We start from the raw sequence: 21438 nt of genomic DNA, 5'->3' as shown, positions 1-21438 counted from the left end.
GTCTAAGCTTCAACTCGTTCCTGCGGTGTTCTATTAACAAGAACATAAGGAAGAATATGTGGGTGAGGAAGAAATAAGACAACAGGTGTTGGAGAGTGGGGGGGGGGAGAAACAGGGAGGTCCAGGAGAGAGGATGGTGAGTATAAAGCCAGACGCGGACTGGACACCACCATCACTCACCATCCTGTAACGCAACACACTCAACATGGCTCTTAAGGTTGGTACTTTAAACTCATCAACACTAGTGCCAATTTAAGTTATATTGTTATACATTTTCTCTGTGATTAAAGTCTGGAAAAGTATTAAGAATTAACTGCACACAACTTACACATAAAATATGTATATTATTTCCCATACTGATTCACAATATACTTGAATTGTATTTTACATATATAACCTATCGTACACATTCTAAATCATTTAAAGATCCTTACATATTAAACGTTTTAAAAATATTTCCCAAAGCACTTCTTCCAATACAAGGTTTCTCTATTATAATAAGAGCATCAAAGACTCTGGTCTCCTGCAGGCGGCGCTGATGGTGGTGGTGTTGGGTGTAGCTCTCTCTGCCCCCTCCGACCCCTACCATGTTCAACCTGTCCATAGTTCTGTATACAAGGTAGACATTATTTGGCCTTTCGTTTTATAACTTTAAGCACTCGTTCGCGTACACAACTGAAAATACTTTATTTCTATTTTGCACTATTTTGGCAAAGTTAAAACTAAGCATCATTAATGTGCTATATTACTGCAGCAGCCGGGATGCCACACGACTTCACATACAATGTTAGGGACGACTACTCCGGCACTAACTTCGGCCACAGTGAGAACTCCGACGGCAACACCGTCCGTGGCTCTTACAGTGTCGACCTTCCCGACGGACGCAAGCAGACGGTATGTGCTTTTAACAGTTTGATTGGCTAAATCCACAAATAACTACAGTATTCACTAATACCATCAATTAAAATATAATATATATATATATATATATATATATATATATATATATATATATATATATATATATATATATATATATATATATATATATAACTGAAAACTCAAGTAGTAGGGTGTAAGACTCACAGACGATATTTTTTTTTTTCCGGCCAGATATCGTCTTTGAGTCGTACGACTCACAGACGATATTTTTTTTTCCGGCCAGATATCGTCTGTGAGTCGTACGACTCAAAGACGATATTTTGTTTCTGGGAAATATCGTGTCTGTGAGCCAGGGTTTTGAGGTTCCAATATCTCGCGTGTGAGCCAGGGTTTTCAGGTAAATTTTGTGTCACAGATTTTAGAAGTATGGAATTCTTATGAGAAAATAATTTCCGAGACTTAGAAGTTTGTTAAGGCCTTATGGGACAAATTCAAGTAACGTATGTAGCTCTTTAGGGCTTCCAGGAGAACTCTACGGACATATTTTACATGTTTTCAACTTACAAAATCGTCTATGTAAGCCTTAGTTATTCATATAAATTTAGAAAATCACCTGTGTAAGTCATGGTTTTCAAGTCTCGTACATCACACCCCCCTCCATCCCCCCTTACCTCGCAATCTGTCGCGTCACCTTTATTTACTTTGCGCCCAGCCAGCCAGCCAGTCGGCTCTTAATCTTATCTTATCTTATCCGTAATATCTGGACCGTCCCTCCTCTCTCTCTCTCTCTCTCCTTTCATTCAGTTCAACTATTTTCCAACATCGTATGTTTGCTCCTTTTCATTAAGCAAGTCAGTATGTTTGCTCCTTTTCATTAAGCAAGTCAGTTTTACACAAATAAATCATGTTAGTAAGCAAGTTCTAGCTCACGTTCCCCACCTTAGTCCCCTGTCGTATAATGAATACTATCATTCCAATCCCTCTAAAATTTAAAAATAATCATATTTCAAATGTAGTTCAATACAGTAATTTAGTTACCAAGCTCCAGCGCTTGTCCTCCGCCTTAGCTCTCTCTCGTATCTTCGTTAGTATCAGTCCAATTTCCCTGAAATTTCTACCCTCTGTATTTCAGACATAGTTTAGTAAATGCAAACAATTATCAAACTCTAGCTCTTGTCCCCAGCTTAGTTCATTTGTACAAAATCATTAGTAACAGTCCAAATTCCCTGAGATTTTTAGCCTCTGTATTTCAGACACCGTAAATAAGATCAAAACAGTTACCAAGCTCCAGCTCTTGTCCTCCGCCTTAGCTCTCTCTCGTATCTTCGTTAGTAACAGATCAATTCCCCTGAAATTTCTACCCTCTGTATTTCAGACACCGTAAATAAGATCAAAATAGTTATCGAGCTCCAGCTCTCGTCCCCGCCTTAATTCTCTTTCGTATCTTTGTAAATAACCCATCAATTTCCCTAAAATTAAAAGCAGACATACTTCAAAGTTAGTAAATAAGATCAAGTCAGTTACTGAGCTCCAGCTCTCGTCCCCCACCCTCTTCCACCCTCAAGTCTTTGTAAATAAACCATCAATTTCCCCGAAATTTTTACCCTCTGTATTTCAGACATAGTAAATATGATGAAAACAATTATAAAACTCTAGCTCTTGTCCTCTGTCCAAGCTCACTTTTGTAAATTCATTACTCTCAGTCCAAATCACCCAACTACATTTTCAGACATAGTAAATAAAAACCAGTTCAGTTATCAAGTTTCAACTCTTGTGCCCCAGCTTAGTTCATTTTGTACAAGTTCTTTATTTCCAACTATATCACATGAGATTTAAGATCACCTTATTTCTAACGTAGTAAAATTAATCAGGGCATTAACCAAGCTCCATTCCCTCAGCCTTAGATCATCAGACATAAATATTTTCGATCAAGTCCGTCTCCAGCTTAACTCTTACCCTTTCCCTCCCTTACTTTCTCATCCCCAACGTATCAAAACCTTCAATAATCATACTGTATTTGCATATTTTCTCTATATTCAGCTGTGTTCTTCACATTTTGTCCATGTTCACTCCATGTTCTTCAAATGTTCACAGTCCCATTCAGTTCATATTTCACAAGTATCTCCATTTTTTATGTAATCTTTCTCTTAGTCTCATTATGTTCTCTACAAATTCTAGTCATATTTTCTATGTTTTCATATTCATCACATGTTCTCTTTACAACTTTTATACTCAATATTCATGCTAACTTCCATATTTTGTGTTCTTTGTCAATATTCATGTTCCTCTACAAGTTCATGTTCCTCACAAGATCACTTCGTTTTTCACCTTCACTTACATGTTTTCTACATTCTTTTGTCATATTCTCCATGTTCTTCACAAGTCCATTGTTCATTCTTTGTAATCCCTATTCTCCTTATCATGTTTTCATGTTCTCTGTAAGTTCATATTCCCAGCATGTTCACTGTATTCATCAACTTTTCTTACATATGTTCTTTGCCATGTTCCCCATATGTTCTCTAGGTTTTTCCCCTTACATGTTATCTAACGTTCCTTAACTAAAAAATCTTTCACCAATCAACTAAAAACATAGTCACTTTCGTCATTTCTCAACTAAACTTATTATCCAGTCAACTAAAAATAGTCAGAAATAGCCTCGTTCAACACTGTTCTTAACTAAAACAACCTTTCTCTTAGCTAAAAATTGTCAAAGGAAACTTTTTTCAGCACTTTCTTAACAGGCGCTATGTTTCATCAAGAAAAAAATTGTCAAAGGAAACTTTCCAAAACTGTTCATAACTAAACTTATTCCCTAGTCATCAGAAAATAACCGTGTTCTTCATGTTTCATTGTCATTTCATAACTAAATTATCTGCCAATCATCAGAAAAAGTCATGTTCATCACGTTTTGGCTTTTGCTCAACTAAAAGTATTCATCGGTCAACTGAAAATAGTTACTTCATCATGTTTCCTTGTCATTTCTTAACTGAAATATCACTTCTCTCATCTGAAAATAGTCAGGATTATCCTCATTCAACATCGTTCTTAACTAAAACAGCCTTTCGCTTAGCTAAAAATTGTCAAAGGAATCTTTTCAACGCTGTTCATAACTAACTTTATCCATAGTCAAGTAAGAAAATATAGTCAAAGATATCTATCATCGTCATTCTTAACTGACATTATACTTTGCGGAGCACTAAAATAGTCACTGTCGTCATATTTTGTCTTTTTCCTCAACTAAAAGAGTCAAATGTAACTTTTTCAACACTTTCGTAACTAAAATTATATGTCGCTAAGTAAGAAAAATAGTCAAATGTAACTTTTTCAGCACTTTCGTAAAAATTATATGTCGTTAAGTAAGAAAAATAATCAAAGGTGCTCTCCGTAACACCAAAGTTACTCTTCGAGATAACAAAAAGACGCTCTCAAACACTCAAAAATTTACTCGCATCCTCAAAGTTATTCTCAGAGTCATCAAAAAGTTAATCTCAGTTATCAAAATGCTATTCTGCAAGTAGCCTTTCATTCATCAGAGAACTTTCTAAGACATCTTCGTTCATTAAAGTTAATCTCAGAGGCATAAAAGTTATTCTCGGAGCTATCAAAAAGTTAATCTCTAAAACAACAAAAGTTAATCTCTGTCATCAAAGTTGATCTGCAAGATATCTTCGAGTCATCAAAGTTACTTTTCATACATCAAAGTTGTTTCAAAGACATCAAAGTTAATCTCAGAGTTATCCAAAGATATTCTCATGTCCACAAAAGTTATTCCAAGAGACGTCAAAGTTAATCTCAGACATCTTCGTTCATAAAAGTTATTCTCAGAGACATCTAAAGTTATTCCAAGAGACGTCAAAGTTAATCCAAGACATCATCTTTCATCAAAGATATTCTCTCTAAGCCATCAATGTTCTTCTCTAAGACATAAAAGTTATTCTCTATGTCATCAAAAAGTTATTCTCTGAGCTAACAAAATACTACTCTTGTTCTCAAAGACATTCTCCAATTCATCAATGTTGTTTCAAAGACATCAAAGTTAATCTCAGAGGTATCCAAAGACATTCTCAAAGTCATCTAAAGTTATTCTCTAAGACATCAAAGTTATTCTAAGAGTTATCAAAAGTTATTCTCAGTCATGTTATGTTATTCTCTAACTCACTTCCATTCATCAAAGACATTCTCTAAGCCCTCAAAGTTATTCCCAGAGTCATCAAAAAGTTATTCTTCGAAACATAAAATTTGCTCTGTAAGACATCTTCGTTCATCAAACTTATTCTCAGAGATATCTAAAGTTATTCTCAGAACAATCAAAAGTTATTCTAAGACAACAAAGTCTTTCTCAGAGTCATCAAAGTTATTCTCAGAGTCACCTTTGTTATTCAAAGAAGCCTTCCGAGACATCCTCGTTCAACAAAAACTGTCCTCAGAGCCATCAAAAAGTTAAATACAGTCGTCAAAGTTATTCTCTAAGTATCTTTTCGTTCATCAGAGAAGCTTTCTAAGACATCTTTGTTCATCCAAGTTGTTCTCTAAGACATCAATCTTGTTCTCTAAGACATCAAAGATGTTCTCTAAATCATAAAAGTTAATCTCTAAGTTACCTTCGTTCGTCAGAGAAACTTTCCAAAACATCTTTGTTCATCCAAGTTGTTCTCTAAGACATCAATCTTGTTCTCTAAGACATCAAAGATGTTCTCTAAATCATAAAAGTTAATCTCTAAGTTACCTTCGTTCGTCAGAGAAACTTTCCAAAACATCTTTGTTCATCAAACTTGTTTTCAAAGTCATCAAAAGTTAATCTAAGACATCTTTTTTCATCAAGTTATTTTCAGAGACATCTAAAGTTAATTTCTATGTTATAAAAGTTATTCTCAGAGACATCTAAAGTTAATCTTGGTCATCAAAGTTGTTCTCCAAGACATCAAAGATGTTCTCAAAATCATAAAAGTTATTCCCAGAGCTATCAAAGTTATTCTCAAAGTCATCAAAGTTATTCAAAGAGCTAACAAAGTTATTCTCTAAGTAACCTTTCGTTCATCAGAGAAGCTTTCTAAGACATCTTCGTTCATCAATGTTGATCTCTAAGTCACCTTGGTTCATCAAAGAAACTCTCCTTCTTCCATCAAGTTATACTTTAAGACAACATTGTTGTTCTCTAAGACATCTTCAGGCATAAAATTTCTCTCCAAATGTAACTAGTTCAGCTTTTCATATCAAACTTACACTTCTGTTAAATATATTTTCTTAGACATTTTACATTTTAAACTGTTCTCTGAACTACACTGTTCAAACCTACGTAACCTATCCTCTCCACCCAATGTTACTTAGTTAACGTAACGTTCCTAAACCTAACTTTACCTATCCTAACATAACTTACCTTACCTTACCTATCTTACCTAACTTTACCTATCCTAACATAACTTACCTTACTTTACCTATCTTACCTAACTTTACCTATCTTACCTAACTTAACCTGCATAACCTAACTTTACCTATCCTAACCTAACTTACCTTACCTTACCTATCTTACCTAACTTTACCTATCTTACCTAACTTAACCTGCTTAACCTAACTTTACCTATCTTACCTAACTTAACCTGCATAACCTAACTTTACCTATCCTAACCTAACTTACCTTACCTTACCTATCTTACCTAACTTTACCTATCTTACCTAACTTAACTTTCATAACCTAACTTTACCTATCCTAACATAACTTACCTTACCTTCCCTATCTTACCTAACTTTACCTATCCTAACATAACTTACCTTACCTTCCCTATCTTACCTAACTTTACCTATCCTAACATAACTTACCTTACCTATCATACCTAACTTAACCTAACTTTACCTATCCTAACTTACCTTACCTAACTTATTCTGCTTAACCTAACTTATTTAACTTATCTTACCTATCCTAACGTAACCTAACTTGCTTTACCTAACTTAATCTTACATTCCCAAACTGATGTATCCTAACTTATCTAGTCAAACCAGACATGATCTAACTTACATAAGTATTCCTTCTTGTCTTTTGTGTTTCATCAATCATTGTCTCATATTCATTTACTCATTTCATTAGTTAATTTCTCAAATGGTCACTTATGCATTTCAAGTGCTATTTGTTAGAGATTGGATATTTAAGCATTTCAAAGAATTTTTGTTATATATGAGCATTTACTCATTTCAAGGGATAATTTCTCAAATGGACGTTTTTGCATTCAAGTGTTATTTGTTTAAGATTGGGTATTTAACCATTTCAAGGTTTTTCTTATATATGGGAACTTACTCGTTTCAAGGGTCAATTTCTCAAATGGTCATTTTTGCAGATCAAGGGTTATTTGTTAAAGTTCATCAAGTTGCTCATAAGTTGTATTTATTATGTTTGTTATCATTTATTCTTATTCCCCAACCCCTTAACCTAACCTCTTGTAATCTTAGTGTATTTGGTAGGTTCTATCATATGTTCTTATTCCCCAACCCCTTAACCTAACCTCTTGTAATCTTAGTGTATTTGGTAGGTTCTATCATATGTTCTTATTCCCCAACCCTTTAACCTAACCTTTCAGATGTAGTTTATTGTGTTTTTTGACGTATTTGTTGAATATATTATCCTTTTCATAACCTTTCAGATGTAGCTTTGTTTCTCCTTTGTATATTTTTACCCAAACCCACCATCCCACTTAACCTTCTTTCCTTCTTTTACTTTGATTCTCCTACTCCTTCTAACCCTCCTTTTCTATCTCTCTCCCTTATTCTCTCTCTTCCTCCCCCTCTCTCTCCCTCATTTGCTCAAATGCTCTCTTGTTTCTCAAATTCAAGTCTTATTGCTCCCATTCTCACACCCTCACTCTCTTTCACTTAGTTTTTCTTTTTCTCAATTCAAGTCTTAGTTCTCCCATGCCCACACTCTCTCTCTCATTCTCTCTTCTTTGGTCCCATTCTCTTCCGCCCCCTCTCTCTTACTCCTTGCTCTTCTTTCATGCTCTCACTCACTTGAGCTCTTGTTTCTCAATTTCAAGTCTTAGTAGATCTGATTCTTTACTATTGTAATTCTATTATTACTAAGATAAAGAACGAACTTATATGTGAAAAACAAAGTAAAAGAAGGAAAGAAGGTTAAGTGGGATGGTGGGTTTGGGTAAAAATATACAAAGGAGAAACAAAGCTACATCTGAAAGTTATGAAAAAGGATAATATATTCAACAAATACGTCAAAAAAACACAATAAACTACATCTGAAAGGTTAGGTTAAAGGGTTGGGGAATAAGAACATATGATAGAACCTACCAAATACACTAAGATTACAAGAGGTTAGGTTAAGGGGTTGGGGAATAAGAACATATGATAGAACCTACCAAATACACTAAGATTACAAGAGGTTAGGTTAAGGGGTTGGGGAATAAGAATAAATGATAACAAACATAATAAATACAACTTATGAGCAACTTGATGAACTTTAACAAATAACCCTTGATCTGCAAAATGACCATTTGAGAAATTGACCCTTGAAACGAGTAAGTTCCCATATATAAGAAAAACCTTTGAAATGGTTAAATACCCAATCTTAAACAAATAACACTTGAATGCAAAAACGTCCATTTGAGAAATTATCCCTTGAAATGAGTAAATGCTCATATATAACAAAAATTCTTTGAAATGCTTAAATATCCAATCTCTAACAATAGCACTTGAAATGCATAAGTGACCATTTGAGAAATTAACTAATGAAATGAGTAAATGAATATGAGACAATGATTGATGAAACACAAAAGACAAGAAGGAATACTTATGTAAGTTAGATCATGTCTGGTTTGACTAGATAAGTTAGGATACATCAGTTTGGGAATGTAAGATTAAGTTAGGTAAAGCAAGTTAGGTTACGTTAGGATAGGTAAGATAAGTTAAATAAGTTAGGTTTAAGCAGAATAAGTTAGGTAAGGTAAGTTAGGATAGGTAAAGTTAGGTTAAGTTAGGTATGATAGGTAAGGTAAGTTATGTTAGGATAGGTAAAGTTAGGTAAGATAGGGAAGGTAAGGTAAGTTATGTTAGGATAGGTAAAGTTAGGTAAGATAGGGAAGGTAAGGTAAGTTATGTTAGGATAGGTAAAGTTAGGTTATGAAAGTTAAGTTAGGTAAGATAGGTAAAGTTAGGTAAGATAGGTAAGGTAAGGTAAGTTAGGTTAGGATAGGTAAAGTTAGGTTATGCAGGTTAAGTTAGGTAAGATAGGTAAAGTTAGGTTAAGCAGGTTAAGTTAGGTAAGATAGGTAAAGTTAGGTAAGATAGTAAGGTAAGGTAAGTTAGGTTAGGGATAGGTAAAGTTAGGTTATGCAGGTTAAGTTAGGTAAGATAGGTAAAGTTAGGTAAGATAGGTAAAGTAAGGTAAGTTATGTTAGGATAGGTAAAGTTAGGTAAGATAGGTAAGGTAAGGTAAGTTATGTTAGGATAGGTAAAGTTAGGTTTAGGAACGTTACGTTAACTAAGTAACATTGGGTGGAGAGGATAGGTTACGTAGGTTTGAACAGTGTAGTTCAGAGAACAGTTTAAAATGTAAAATGTCTAAGAAAATATATTTAACAGAAGTGTAAGTTTGATATGAAAAGCTGAACTAGTTACATTTGGAGAGAAATTTTATGCCTGAAGATGTCTTAGAGAACAACAATGTTGTCTTAAAGTATAACTTGATGGAAGAAGGAGAGTTTCTTTGATGAACCAAGGTGACTTAGAGATCAACATTGATGAACGAAGATGTCTTAGAAAGCTTCTCTGATGAACGAAAGGTTACTTAGAGAATAACTTTGTTAGCTCTTTGAATAACTTTGATGACTTTGAGAATAACTTTGATAGCTCTGGGAATAACTTTTATGATTTTGAGAACATCTTTGATGTCTTGGAGAACAACTTTGATGACCAAGATTAACTTTAGATGTCTCTGAGAATAACTTTTATAACATAGAAATTAACTTTAGATGTCTCTGAAAATAACTTTGATGAAAAAAGATGTCTTAGATTAACTTTTGATGACTTTGAAAAACAAGTTTGATGAACAAAGATGTTTTGGAAAGTTTCTCTGACGAACGAAGGTAACTTAGAGATTAACTTTTATGATTTAGAGAACATCTTTGATGTCTTAGAGAAACAAGATTGATGTCTTAGAGAACAACTTGGATGAACAAAGATGTTTTGGAAAGTTTCTCTGACGAACGAAGGTAACTTAGAGATTAACTTTTATGATTTAGAGAACATCTTTGATGTCTTAGAGAACAAGATTGATGTCTTAGAGAACAACTTGGATGAACAAAGATGTCTTAGAAAGCTTCTCTGATGAACGAAAAGATACTTAGAGAATAACTTTGACGACTGTATTTAACTTTTTGATGGCTCTGAGGACAGTTTTTGTTGAACGAGGATGTCTCGGAAGGCTTCTTTGAATAACAAAGGTGACTCTGAGAATAACTTTGATGACTCTGAGAAAGACTTTGTTGTCTTAGAATAACTTTTGATTGTTCTGAGAATAACTTTAGATATCTCTGAGAATAAGTTTGATGAACGAAGAATGTCTTACAGAGCAAATTTTATGTTCGAAGAATAACTTTTTGGTGACTCTGGGAATACTTTGAGGGCTTAGAGAATGTCTTTGATGAATGGAAGTGAGTTAGAGAATAACATAACATGACTGAGAATAACTTTTGATAACTCTTAGAATAACTTTGATGTCTTAGAGAATAACTTTAGATGACTTTGAGAATGTCTTTGGATACCTCTGAGATTAACTTTGATGTCTTTGAAACAACATTGATGAATTGGAGAATGTCTTTGAGAACAAGAGTAGTATTTTGTTAGCTCAGAGAATAACTTTTTGATGACATAGAGAATAACTTTTATGTCTTAGAGAAGAACATTGATGGCTTAGAGAGAATATCTTTGATGAAAGATGATGTCTTGGATAACTTTGACGTCTCTTGGAATAACTTTAGATGTCTCTGAGAATAACTTTATGAACGAAGATGTCTGAGATTAACTTTGACGTCTCTTGGAATAACTTTTGTGGACATGAGAATATCTTTGGATACTCTGAGATTAACTTTGATGTCTTTGAAACAACTTTGATGTATGAAAAGTAACTTTGATGACTCGAAGATATCTTGCAGATCAACTTTGATGACAGAGATTAACTTTTGTTGTTTTAGAGATTAACTTTTTGATAGCTCCGAGAATAACTTTTATGCCTCTGAGATTAACTTTAATGAACGAAGATGTCTTAGAAAGTTCTCTGATGAATGAAAGGCTACTTGCAGAATAGCATTTTGATAACTGAGATTAACTTTTTTGATGACTCTGAGAATAACTTTGAGGATGCGAGTAAATTTTTGAGTGTTTGAGAGCGTCTTTTTGTTATCTCGAAGAGTAACTTTGGTGTTACGGAGAGCACCTTTGATTATTTTTCTTACTTAACGACATATAATTTTTACGAAAGTGCTGAAAAAGTTACATTTGACTATTTTTCTTACTTAGCGACATATAATTTTAGTTACGAAAGTGTTGAAAAAGTTACATTTGACTCTTTTAGTTGAGGAAAAAGACAAAATATGACGACAGTGACTATTTTAGTGCTCCGCAAAGTATAATGTCAGTTAAGAATGACGATGATAGATATCTTTGACTATATTTTCTTACTTGACTATGGATAAAGTTAGTTATGAACAGCGTTGAAAAGATTCCTTGACAATTTTTAGCTAAGCGAAAGGCTGTTTTAGTTAAGAACGATGTTGAATGAGGATAATCCTGACTATTTTCAGATGAGAGAAGTGATATTTCAGTTAAGAAATGACAAGGAAACATGATGAAGTAACTATTTTCAGTTGACCGATGAATACTTTTAGTTGAGCAAAAGCCAAAACGTGATGAACATGACTTTTTCTGATGATTGGCAGATAATTTTAGTTATGAAATGACAATGAAACATGAAGAACACGGTTATTTTCTGATGACTAGGGAATAAGTTTAGTTATGAACAGTTTTGGAAAGTTTCCTTTGACAATTTTTTTCTTGATGAAACATAGCGCCTGTTAAGAAAGTGCTGAAAAAAGTTTCCTTTGACAATTTTAGCTAAGAGAAAGGTTGTTTTAGTTAAGAACAGTGTTGAACGAGGCTATTTCTGACTATTTTTAGTTGACTGGATAATAAGTTTAGTTGAGAAATGACGAAAGTGACTATGTTTTTAGTTGATTGGTGAAAGATTTTTTAGTTAAGGAACGTTAGATAACATGTAAGGGAAAACCTAGAGAACATATGGGGAACATGGCAAAGAACATATGTAAGAAAAGTTGATGAATACAGTGAACATGCTGGGAATATGAACTTACAGAGAACATGAAAACATGATAAGGAGAATAGGGATTACAAAGAATGAACAATGGACTTGTGAAGAACATGGAGAATATGACAAAAGAATGTAGAAAACATGTAAGTGAAGGTGAAAAACGAAGTGATCTTGTGAGGAACATGAACTTGTAGAGGAACATGAATATTGACAAAGAACACAAAATATGGAAGTTTAGCATGAATATTGAGTATAAAAGTTGTAAAGAGAACATGTGATGAATATGAAAACATAGAAAATATGACTAGAATTTGTAGAGAACATAATGAGACTAAGAGAAAGATTACATAAAAAATGGAGATACTTGTGAAATATGAACTGAATGGGACTGTGAACATTTGAAGAACATGGAGTGAACATGGACAAAATGTGAAGAACACAGCTGAATATAGAGAAAATATGCAAATACAGTATGATTATTGAAGGTTTTGATACGTTGGGGATGAGAAAGTAAGGGAGGGAAAGGGTAAGAGTTAAGCTGGAGACGGACTTGATCGAAAATATTTATGTCTGATGATCTAAGGCTGAGGGAATGGAGCTTGGTTAATGCCCTGATTAATTTACTACGTTAGAAAATAAGGTGATCTTAAATCTCATGTGATATAGTTGGAAATAAAGAACTTGTACAAAATGAACTAAGCTGGGGCACAAGAGTTGAAACTTGATAACTGAACTGGTTTTTATTTACTATGTCTGAAAATGTAGTTGGGTGATTTGGACTGAGAGTAATGAATTTACAAAAGTGAGCTTGGACAGAGGACAAGAGCTAGAGTTTTATAATTGTTTTCATCATATTTACTATGTCTGAAATACAGAGGGTAAAAATTTCGGGGAAATTGATGGTTTATTTACAAAGACTTGAGGGTGGAAGAGGGTGGGGGACGAGAGCTGGAGCTCAGTAACTGACTTGATCTTATTTACTAACTTTGAAGTATGTCTGCTTTTAATTTTAGGGAAATTGATGGTTATTTACAAAGATACGAAAGAGAATTAAGGCGGGGACGAGAGCTGGAGCTCGATAACTATTTTGATCTTATTTACGGTGTCTGAAATACAGAGGGTAGAAATTTCAGGGGAATTGATCTGTTACTAACGAAGATACGAGAGAGAGCTAAGCGGAGGACAAGAGCTGGAGCTTGGTAAACTGTTTTGATCTTATTTACGGTGTCTGAAATACAGAGGCTAAAAATCTCAGGGAATTTGGACTGTTACTAATGATTTTGTACAAATGAACTAAGCTGGGGACAAGAGCTAGAGTTTGATAATTGTTTGCATTTACTAAACTATGTCTGAAATACAGAGGGTAGAAATTTCAGGGAAATTGGACTGATACTAACGAAGATACGAGAGAGAGCTAAGGCGGAGGACAAGCGCTGGAGCTTGGTAACTAAATTACTGTATTGAACTACATTTGAAATATGATTATTTTTAAATTTTAGAGGGATTGGAATGATAGTATTCATTATACGACAGGGGACTAAGGTGGGGAACGTGAGCTAGAACTTGCTTACTAACATGATTTATTTGTGTAAAACTGACTTGCTTAATGAAAAGGAGCAAACATACTGACTTGCTTAATGAAAAGGAGCAAACATACGATGTTGGAAAATAGTTGAACTGAATGAAAGGAGAGAGAGAGAGAGAGAGGAGGGACGGTCCAGATATTACGGATAAGATAAGATAAGATTAAGAGCCGACTGGCTGGCTGGCTGGGCGCAAAGTAAATAAAGGTGACGCGACAGATTGCGAGGTAAGGGGGAGGGAGGGGGGTGTGATGTACGAGACTTGAAAACCATGACTTACACAGGTGATTTTCTAAATTTATATGAATAACTAAGGCTTACATAGACGATTTTGTAAGTTGAAAACATGTAAAATATGTCCGTAGAGTTCTCCTGGAAGCCCTAAAGAGCTACATACGTTACTTGAATTTGTCCCATAAGGCCTTAACAAACTTCTAAGTCTCGGAAATTATTTTCTCATAAGAATTCCATACTTCTAAAATCTGTGACACAAAATTTACCTGAAAACCCTGGCTCACACGCGAGATATTGGAACCTCAAAACCCTGGCTCACAGACACGATATTTCCCAGAAACAAAATATCGTCTTTGAGTCGTACGACTCACAGACGATATCTGGCCGGAAAAAAAAATATCGTCTGTGAGTCGTACGACTCAAAGACGATATCTGGCCGGAAAAAAAAAATATCGTCTGTGAGTCTTACACCCTACTACTAACTCACACCCCAGAAGTGACTCGAACCCATACTCCCAGAAGCAACGCAACTGGTATGTACAAGACGCCTTAATCCACTTGACCATCACGACCGGACAAAATGAGGTGATAGCCGAGGCTATTTGAACCACCCCACCGCCGGCACTCGGATAGTTATCTTGGGCATAGCATTTTACCAAATCACCTCATTCTTTGGGGCACACGTGAGGAACACAAAATATTTTGTGTTCCTCACGTGTGCCCCAAAGAATGAGGTGATTTGGTAAAATGCTATGCCCAAGATAACTATCCGAGTGCCGGCGGTGGGGTGGTTCAAATAGCCTCGGCTATCACCTCATTTTTGTCCGGTCGTGATGGTCAAGTGGATTAAGGCGTCTTGTACATACCAGTTGCGTTGCTTCTGGGAGTATGGGTTCGAGTCACTTCTGGGGTGTGAGTTTTCAGTTGCATATGTCCTGGGGACCATTCAGGCTTGTTCGCATATATATATATATATATATATATATATATATATATATATATATATATATATATATATATATATATATTGGCATTTATAATAGTTTCTAATTTGCAAGTGAGTTTAAGATACGAATATTGATAATACACAACCTTGAAGATAGGTTCTTATCAAAAGTTTTATATCAATAAATAGAACTAAAATTTGATTAATTTATCCTTTAATCGTGTCTTAAAAAACTGCATGTTAACTTAGTTAAATATTGGTGATATTTATTGGAAATAAAAAAGTCAACTAATGGTTATTCGATTTATATTTTGAGAAACGATGATTCCACAAGCACTAAGTACTTCTTATTACTTTTTATATGTATTAAATAATCTTAATCTTTTTATTCCGAACAATTAGTCATTTATGTCAGTCTTTCCTGTGGATTCCTTTACTCCTAGAATCCACTCAGTTTAACATCTAAACTATTGGGACCGACTAAAGAGCCTACATCTGTATTCTCTTGAGCGCAGGCTGCAGAAATACTTATTAAATTGCACATGGAAAATAGTAAATCGGCTGGTCCCAAACCTGCACACAAATATAACATCACATGAGACCAGAAGACATGGCAGGATGTGCAGAATACCCCCATCGAAAAGCAGAGGTGCAACAGGTACTCTGAGACAGATCTCTATCAACATCAGAGTTCCGAGACTGTTCAACACGCTTCCACTACACATAAGGGGCATAACCGACCTTACAGTGTTCATGAGAGAACTTGACGAACACCTTCAAATGATACCTGATCAATCAGACTGACTCATACGTCAGGCTGCGAGCAGCCGTGTCCAACAGCCTGGTTGACCAGTCCAGCAACCAGGAGGCCTGGTCGACGACCAGGCCGCAGAGTCGCTAAGCCCCGAAATCACCTCAAGGTGACCTCAAGGTAACCTTTCTAATTTTACGGATTTATTGATAAAACTATAATCGGAGGTGTTTAAGTACTAAACCTCAATTGATGTTTGTTGTATAATTCGGGGATCCACACTTCGGCAACAGACATTCGTTACAGCTCGAGTTAAAATTCATAAATCTCTGGTAATTCATTAAAAAATATTCTCATACTCTTGTAATAAAATTTGTACTTCTATTGGCAGGTTAATTACGAGGCCGACCACAACAAGGGCTTTACAGCTGATGTACAGTACTCTGGAGAGGCTCACCATCCCCACCATTACAGACATCCTGTCACCTACAAGTCACAACCTTCGTACCAACACACGCCCTCATACACAACCCCATACCACCCATAAAAACATCTTACCCATTTAAACCTTCAGGATTGTTGTTGCTCATTTGTTAAAAGATTTTACTCACTTGTGGTTTAATGTGAATAAACTCAAGCAAGTTTAAAATTCGTTTGATCATACCTTAATAAATTTGCTAAATTATCAATAATCGGAATCGTATTAGGTGAACGTGTCGTTTAACACAATAGGACACTATAAAAAGTATATATCTCGTCTACTGTTTATACTTTATAGTGAAAAATCCCAAACGTTATTGAAATTCAGATTATTTATAGAAACAGTGTGGCGGTAAAGATTTTAAGGTAAGAGTAAATATAAGGCAAACACGAGCAAATTATATTAATATTGGAGATAATGATCGTCTCACTATAATCTTGAGGTTATCTTGAGATGATTTCGGGGCTTTATTGTCCACTGTACCTCCACCCCCAGGAAGCAGAACGTGACAGCTGACTAACACCCAGGTACATATTTTACTGCTAGGTAACAGGGGCATAGGGTGAAAGAAACTCTGGCCATTGTTTCTCGCCAGCGCCCGGGATCGAACCCGGGACCACAGGATCACAAGTGCAGCGTGCTATCCGCTTGGCCGACCGGCTTCCCAATGGTATTGTTGTGCTCAGGAGCTTCCAAAGTTAAATTTGCGTAAGTGAAACAAGCAACAAAACTTCAAACTATATGTAATAAATTTTAAAACGTTTAGATTTAATATGGTTATTATTCACCTAATTGTTAAATTGAAAACAAATAGTAAGTTCTCGTTGGTCAATTGTCAATTTTCGTGGATACACGAATTATTATCGAGATAAAATAATACGAGACATTCTTACACTATACAAGCACAGAACTGCAGAAAAAATTCAGCAAAGATGGGGTTGCTAGGCTTTTGGGTTTTTGAGGGGTCGTTGCGGTTCACGTGGTGGTGGGTGCAGCGTGCGTTTCCGAGCGAGTTCCGTGGTTGGTTCACGGGTGGGTATGTGCGTGGGGTTGCTTTTGGGTAAGTGGTCTTCTGTTTTCATCCTAGATCCCTGGCCCTCCGGTGGGCCTCCTCGGGGGAGTTGTGCTGGGTGTGTGTGTGGTTGCTCCTGTGGTTGTGTGTTCGGTTTGGTGTGTGGGGTTGTGTGTGAGTGTGGGTTTGCTTCTATGGTGGCTCCTGCGTGGGCCGTTGCTTGTGCCTTGAGTGAGTTGAATGCAGCTGTTTTGTTACTCATTTTGTTGGTTTGATTGCTGTTCTTCCTGGAAGTGTGTTTGTTTAGGGTACATGTATCTCTGTGTTTCATTGTTCGCCCCGGATTCTTTCTTGGGGTTGTCATATAGTAGTGCCTGGGCCTTGGCCATGGTTTGTTTTTATGTTACTTATATGATTTGTGTGTGATGTGCTTATGCTTTGTGTTATTTCTGTACTTGTGTGCATTGTGTATTTATATGTGTGTCTGGTTTATTCTTTATATGTTAGTTGTGTCTTTCCATGTCCTTATGCGTCCGTTTGTTGTATGTCCGTTACTATGTTTCTTTGTATTCGGACTTGTGTCCCTGGAGTTTCTGGGGTCTTATTATGCAATGTTCTCTTTTATGCCTGTTTATGATTATGTTTTTGTTGTTATGTTCTGTTCTTAGGTTCATGTCATGTATATATTGTGCTATACTTTGTATATTTCTTTATCAAAATAAAAAAAATAAAAAAGTACGCGCAGCGTTTCGGGCAGGTTCTTAATCTAACAGATAATTTTAAGTAGGTAAATTCTATCAAAATTAATAATTTCTCATCCATTTGGTACATGTATGTTTCTCATACTTTGGGTATACATTTGAGTTTATATATTTCAGTTTAAAAAAATAAATCTCACTAATTACTAAGGTATCCAATTACGTCGAGCCGACCAATGATAGTACAGCTTGCGACAATGTGACGTCAACTGAAAATGAGAAACGTGATTGGCTATTGAGTCCACCTGCTCATTGAGGCGCAACGGAACGTTATTTTGCCCCTAGAATTAGCTGAGTAGAGGTGTACAGGTTAGTGTTAGGGCGTTTTGTTACTCTGAGCTGGTACCCCGTTACCCTTTGGGGTCGCTGGGGCTGACAGACCCCTAGGTTACACTGTCAATCTGTACACCGTCAAAACGCACATAGGGGGCAAAAATATCTATTACTTTCTAGCTGTCGTATATACCCCCTGTTGGGGGGGGGGATATATACAGCGAGATTTTTAGTCCTGACCCATAATCAGTACTAAAATATATAAATGTTTCCGTACTGTATTGATTTGTAACATTGTATTGTATTTTTTTCCCCAGCAGTCTTGAAAGTCGATGAGGTCGTAATGGTGTGAAGGTCGACTGGTGAGGTAGCAATCTCCCTGAGATATGAACGTGGTCATGGGACCACTGGTGGACCGATGATTCCAGTCATACCCTGCCGAGCAGAAGCTGGTGGCAGATGTTCCAGTTATGCGAGATGTGCTACTTGAGTTACCAAGGTATGATGGGCCTATCCGGCACAAGGGAAATAAAGTTAGAGGCAGTAATATTGTATTAGGATACACTAATAACGCCTTATTTTTGGAGCCTACTTTGGGCAATGGAAGTTTGACCAGTCATTACTACAGCCATATCAGGACCCCCATCAGTTTTGTTTTAAATATGAAAACCTATGAGTTACGGTAATTAATGTAAAGTGGTGTAAAAAGTTGTTCAAATAGTCTAAAAATCTAGTCTGGAAGGAGGATGGTGCTGTTGCTTCCGGTAACTTTGCTGATTAAGAGTAGTGAATAAGTCGGTCGATAGGCTTTGGCCGCTCTCGCTCGGGGTCGAGTGTAGTCTTTAAAATTGGATGAAAGTGCTGTTGTCCCCCGTTGACAGTACGTAGCCTTCCTGTCCTCGAAGGACGTAGACATATATTTACCAGAGTCGTTTGACGTACATAGGTGATAACATTAAACATTTTACTTATTATTCAAATGTTACTGCCATTATTAAGTGAATTGGTTTATAATGTTATATATATACAGCATGAAATAAGCGCGACCTCCTTCGGTGGCCAAAGAGCTCATCAAAAATAAAGCTCAACAATATCATTTATACGTGTAGGGGATGTTAAGGTTCCTGTTGACTTGCGACCAATGGCTGATTAATTTCAACTCCAGATGTGACCCTCGTGACAGTATTTGTCTTATTTACTGTAGGTGGCTGGCGACGGTACACGTGGGAGTGTGTAGGTGGTGGTTGTTGTTGTATTGGTGTAATTGTGTAGTGAGCGGGATAGCGTGCGCTCCACCAGTAGTGTAGGCAAAAGTGAAAAAAACGTCAGTCACTTTTGTAACTAAAGGTTGAGCTTCAGCTGTTGGTCCACGAGCTGTTGGTTATCATTGGGTAGCAGGAAGTATATGGTGTGGACTTGATTTTGTAGTGTAATGGAGAATTGTGTACTAGGAACAGTGTCCTTTCCCTGGAACATTATTAGGCAATCTGTGGTGATATAGGTACCCCAATTACTACTGGTAGGTAATTATTGGGCAGTTAATGTTGTCTATCCAGAACTGTAACAGAGACGCTGATTGGGGGGAGGGAGGATGATTATGCGCGATCACGAAACCCGAAGAATTGTAATCTCGTGTTTAGCTTCGGATTGTAGGTATACCCGACATGGTGTTTTGAGTGTGGGGAAGGGTATTGTCATGGCTGCGCTTTGATGGTATTGAAAAGAAAATTAGCACTCGGCAAAACATGTCTTGCAGCTCTGACATGTATTATAGTTTTCCCTCATCTAAACGGAGTTAGACGTTGGTAGACATCAGAAAGTAATATACAAATTGTTAGAGGTTGAATTATACAATTATATTAGAGCAAATGATTTCGCAGGGAAGAAAAAATTGTGTAAGGAGTTTGGACTAGAGTATTCATAAATAGATGGTTGTAGCCCTTAATAAGAAATGTTAAGGTTAAATGGATGCATATTATGCATTATATTTCATGCAGATCAGCGTGTGGAGAGGTGCGGGCTGGGCGAAACAGAGCAATGGTGAAGTATGTATTTGTGATAGCAGCATGGGTGGAGGCCAACCAACGCCACACTGCAGAGTAATGGAAGAGGCTGTGACCTGCAGGTGAGTTGTGATATGTTCATTTCAACACATCTTCCTCCAAGAATTTAGTTACGTAGTCCATAAAACTGAAATCCCAACTAGTACTAAATATCTTATCATTCCTGAATTAATCATGTGGTGTACTTTGAGCATTAGACGTCATGAGACCCAGCCTTACTAGAAGGAACACTTTATTATATAATAACTAAATGGCTGGAACTGAAATATAACGTGTGGAAGCTTCGGTGTGTATATATGAATGCTACGCGGTATTCATCTATAGATGGTGAAATACACATGACGAACAGCTCACACACTCGCAGCTCCCAACACCCCACAGCTATGGGAAGGTGGAGTGGCGCTTTGTTTCATAACTCAGTGCATGTCCCATTTCAAAACTGGCCCATGGGGCCACCCCCCCCCCCTCCCTTCCAAGCTGTCTCGTTTTTGGAACAGTGCATGGGCGTGTATTTGAGCTAGTAATGGTGATAAGGAATGTTTATCGTATATGAATGTTCAGAATCCTGAATACAATATAGTTTCGCAGGTGACACGCTTGAGTACCCTAGACGTGGATGACGTTGATACCATCCTGTGTAGTTACTCTAGGGACACAACCTCCAGCTGTTGAAGGATCAAGTTCTCTTCCATACAAGGTACGAAAGAATTAAATTTGGTTGTAAATGTTTATAGTGCAGAATCGTCGAGCATCTAATTTGATGGTTATTAGATATCTAATAACCTAATAGAGAGGTTATTAGATATTATAGGTATTTTATTACCCTGTTAATTAACCATTACTAAGCTAATTATCTTCAAGATCATTTTTTTTTATGATTATTATTTTTCTTATTATTTTTTATTTTACATTTATATTGTCAGTCTCTACTGATTTTTTGTGTTTTATTTTATGTAACTTGTGTGTCCTCCCTGGCTATCTATTGGATCTTTATTTTACTTCTAAATTGTTACTATTTTATTGTATCTGCTCTTATTCTTGTGTTTTGCTTTATCGTGTATCTTGTATCGTGATCCCTCTGCATCTCTATGCACACTGATATTGATCCTGATCAAAATCTTCTGTCTCATAT

At 36.1% G+C, this 21438-nt stretch overlaps 1 protein-coding gene and 1 long non-coding RNA gene across 3 annotated transcripts; both read left to right on the top strand.

Annotated features, from left to right (window-relative positions):
* Positions 1-762: 762 nt before the first annotated feature.
* On the top strand, positions 763-16266 carry LOC138373193 (cuticle protein 7-like). The gene is made up of 2 exons (XM_069339226.1): positions 763-894; positions 16111-16266. The coding sequence occupies exons 1-2, from the start codon at positions 763-765 to the stop codon at positions 16264-16266; spliced, it is 288 nt and encodes a 95-aa protein (XP_069195327.1).
* A 1966-nt stretch (positions 16267-18232) lies between these two features.
* LOC138373096 (uncharacterized) lies at positions 18233-20993 on the top strand. Of its 2 annotated transcripts, none has more exons than XR_011231048.1 (4): positions 18233-18279; positions 18561-18742; positions 20241-20368; positions 20887-20993. It is a non-coding gene; the product is annotated as an uncharacterized lncRNA (long non-coding RNA). The 2 variants fall into 2 exon arrangements; XR_011231049.1 differs by having other exon boundaries at positions 20895-20989.
* The last annotated feature ends 445 nt before the right edge of the window (positions 20994-21438 follow it).

Source organism: Procambarus clarkii, chromosome 41 (assembly GCF_040958095.1).
Source record: "Procambarus clarkii isolate CNS0578487 chromosome 41, FALCON_Pclarkii_2.0, whole genome shotgun sequence".
Classification (NCBI taxonomy): Eukaryota; Metazoa; Arthropoda; class Malacostraca; order Decapoda; family Cambaridae; genus Procambarus; species Procambarus clarkii.
This window is presented reverse-complemented; position numbering and strand designations above follow the sequence as displayed.

Excerpts from the sequence above, each read along its gene's own strand:
- LOC138373193 (XM_069339226.1), top strand. The coding sequence starts at position 763 with ATGCCACACGACTTCACATACAATGTTAGGGACGACTACTCCGGCACT. Across the intron at positions 895-16,110 it reads CCGACGGACGCAAGCAGACG|GTTAATTACGAGGCCGACCA; the intron begins GTATGTGCTTTT and ends TTCTATTGGCAG.